We start from the raw sequence: 2,609 nt of genomic DNA, 5'->3' as shown, positions 1-2,609 counted from the left end.
TCTTTCCTCTCCCTGACGGAACAACTACAAATGTTTAGGGCATATTGCAAACTGCTTTCCTTTCACAAAACCGGAAGCTTAACAGAAAGAGCTATTTTGCAATTACTTCTTTGAACACCTCTGTTAAACACTGTGACTCAAAGAAGAATAAATAGGTCTGATTTGCATTTCTTCAGTATTGTTTACAGTACCCAGTGACTTATTGTTAATCACGTAGCTAATATTCTCTTGTGCAAGTGAAGTCTTCACCATTGTTCCATTTGAAAATTGTTCAAGGAAGTAACACTTAGTCCTCTTAGCATATTCTTTTTTTCATTAAGTATTCTGCAAAAGCTGTCTTTTTTTTTTTTTTTTCAGTGTAACTTCTGCAGTTGTGTCTTTGTATGATAGTTGCCAATTATTGCCAGCTCCTGAGAACTGATATACGAGATCTTTGCCAGCTAACTAGGCAACAGTGCTTTGTGTCAAAGTTCCTCTTTGTGTTAGTAAGAATGTATATGTAATTATACATGCACTTACACTTTAATTTTTAACCCCTTGCAGATGGAAAGGCTTTAGAATAAAATTATTTGTTCTTGTGAACTTCATAAATTCTGTTTACATCTCTATAACTTCGAAAATATTAATCTGATAATGTAATCAGATGTAATCAGATGTAATCAAATAAGCCGTGGTATATAGATACTAAGTGGCAATGAAAAGAGAAAAGGCAAGAAAAAGCCTCCATTTAAGTAGAAGTTTTTAATGGAGTAGTTGTTGAAAGTGTTGTCCATAACTACCTATGTTGTTCTTGAGTCTCCTCAGACAGTTCAGGAGAAGCTGTCAACATGAATGCTGCTGACAATGGGGTCAGTAGTCTCTGTGCAATATGTGGAGACCGAGCAACCGGAAAACACTACGGTGCTTCCAGCTGTGATGGATGCAAGGGATTCTTTAGACGCAGTATACGGAAAAATCACGTCTATACATGCAGGTATTTCAAAAGTTCATCTAGACCCACTAAATTAATGAATTTAAGCAAAAATTACATTCAGACCTTTTCAGACTTTTCAGAACTATGTCAAGGTATTTTCAGCTTTTTCTTAAGGAATTCTAACCAGCATTTTTGATCAGCATGTAGTTCATGGTGTATTCTTATGACTGTAAAAAATGCCTTTTATTCAAGCCTACTTGATACTATTCATTCCAGATACTACATTCCAGATGTCTGTTGATATTGTTGATATCATTACATCACTCAAGAGCTGTTTCACTTTTTTATTTATGATTGCAAAGGTCATGTCCTAAAAAAAAAAAAAAAACCCAACAAAAAACCCCCCCATATTTTCACTGGAAATGTGAAAAGTGTAATTCTTAACTGTTTTCTAAAAATATTTTTTCATTTTTTTTCTTATGAACAAAGTTTATTAATAGAGAGTCTGAGATTTTTAAGTCTCGTTTTAAAGGCTGTGCAAGGACATCTGCACATCTTTCCACTTTGGGTGACACATTGCTCTTCTGAGTGACCAGTTTCTCCCCTTTCAGTCTGAATGGCAATCTGCTAATTTCTGAATGTCTGACTACCCAAATTATCACAATGCAGGTTTGTGCACCATACTTAACGAATTGCTTTGCACGTGCACTAGTCCATAAAATGCCAGTTTTAAGCTGTGCACAAAATATATGGAAACCTCTGACAGGCAAATCACTAAAGCAGAAAACTTTTGTAAGGATGGCTTGTTACTGGAAATGTTGTTTGCAATGGTCTTCCTTGGTTGCTTAATACTCTTATAAGGAAACCTCTCCCTTAGAGATGTACCACAGTGTTACAGCATAGACCTACACTTAAAGTGGTGTGACGAGAGCTGATACAAGTGATTTCAGGAAGAGCTCTGCACAACATAGATCTATTTATCCAACAAACTCATGCACAGCAAAAAGGCAGAAGCAAGCAGGGAGAGTTGGGGATGGTTCATATGCATTCCCCTTAGGCACACCTGTAGATGTGCATGAGTGCTTGGGTAAGCCTTCTTGCAGTGTCATGCTCTGTGTCTTTTCTTTGTCTTTGTTTCATTGTGTTAGACAAATATCCTCCCATTTCCTGTTTAGGTTGTCATTTGTAATGATGCCACATGTAGTTTGTTCATTGGTATCTCCCTGAAAGAGTAAACTTTGCCAGCCAAGGGTCCTTGTTTTGCAGCTAAGGGCTCAGTGACACTTGGGTCAGTGACACTTGGCGTTTTTCTTTTTGTAGCTTTTTTTCTTTTTTCCCCCACTGCCATTTGATGCAGCCAGGTACTGACATATCTCACCAATAAACTGAAGTGTAAATGATGCTTGAAAGTTTTCCATGCTTGCCCATTCCAATGCATATACATGTCTAAACACACACGTACATTCCTGCAAACCAAGTAGGTATGAGACACCTCTCAAGACTGAATAAAAAATTTAAAAAACACAACAGAAGAAGAAAGTCTGCAGTTCTAGACATTGTTCTGACAGGCCAGATTAGTTGGATATTTTTTCCTTCATAATCAGGATGCTGCCTTATTAATGAAATTTACCTTTTATTGTCTCTGATAGATTCAACAGGCAATGTATTGTTGACAAGGACAAAAGGAATCAATGCA

At 36.8% G+C, this 2,609-nt stretch overlaps 1 protein-coding gene across 1 annotated transcript in view; it reads left to right on the top strand.

The window, feature by feature from the left end:
* Window positions 1-2,609, top strand: part of LOC114818949 (hepatocyte nuclear factor 4-alpha) — a gene marked incomplete at its 3' end in the record, with an annotated part of 8,622 nt that overhangs the window by 2,223 nt on the left and 3,790 nt on the right. Inside the window, exons 2-3 of the mRNA XM_029087018.1 lie at window positions 805-973; window positions 2,563-2,609. The exon at window positions 2,563-2,609 is cut by the window's right edge and continues 42 nt beyond it. Coding sequence (XP_028942851.1) covers window positions 805-973; window positions 2,563-2,609 — 216 coding nt within the window. The remainder of the gene's footprint in view (window positions 1-804; window positions 974-2,562) is intronic.

The sequence above is a fragment of the Antrostomus carolinensis genome, unplaced genomic scaffold (genome assembly GCF_000700745.2).
Source record: "Antrostomus carolinensis isolate BGI_N321 unplaced genomic scaffold, ASM70074v2 scaffold4749, whole genome shotgun sequence".
Taxonomy (NCBI): Eukaryota; Metazoa; Chordata; class Aves; order Caprimulgiformes; family Caprimulgidae; genus Antrostomus; species Antrostomus carolinensis.
This window is presented reverse-complemented; position numbering and strand designations above follow the sequence as displayed.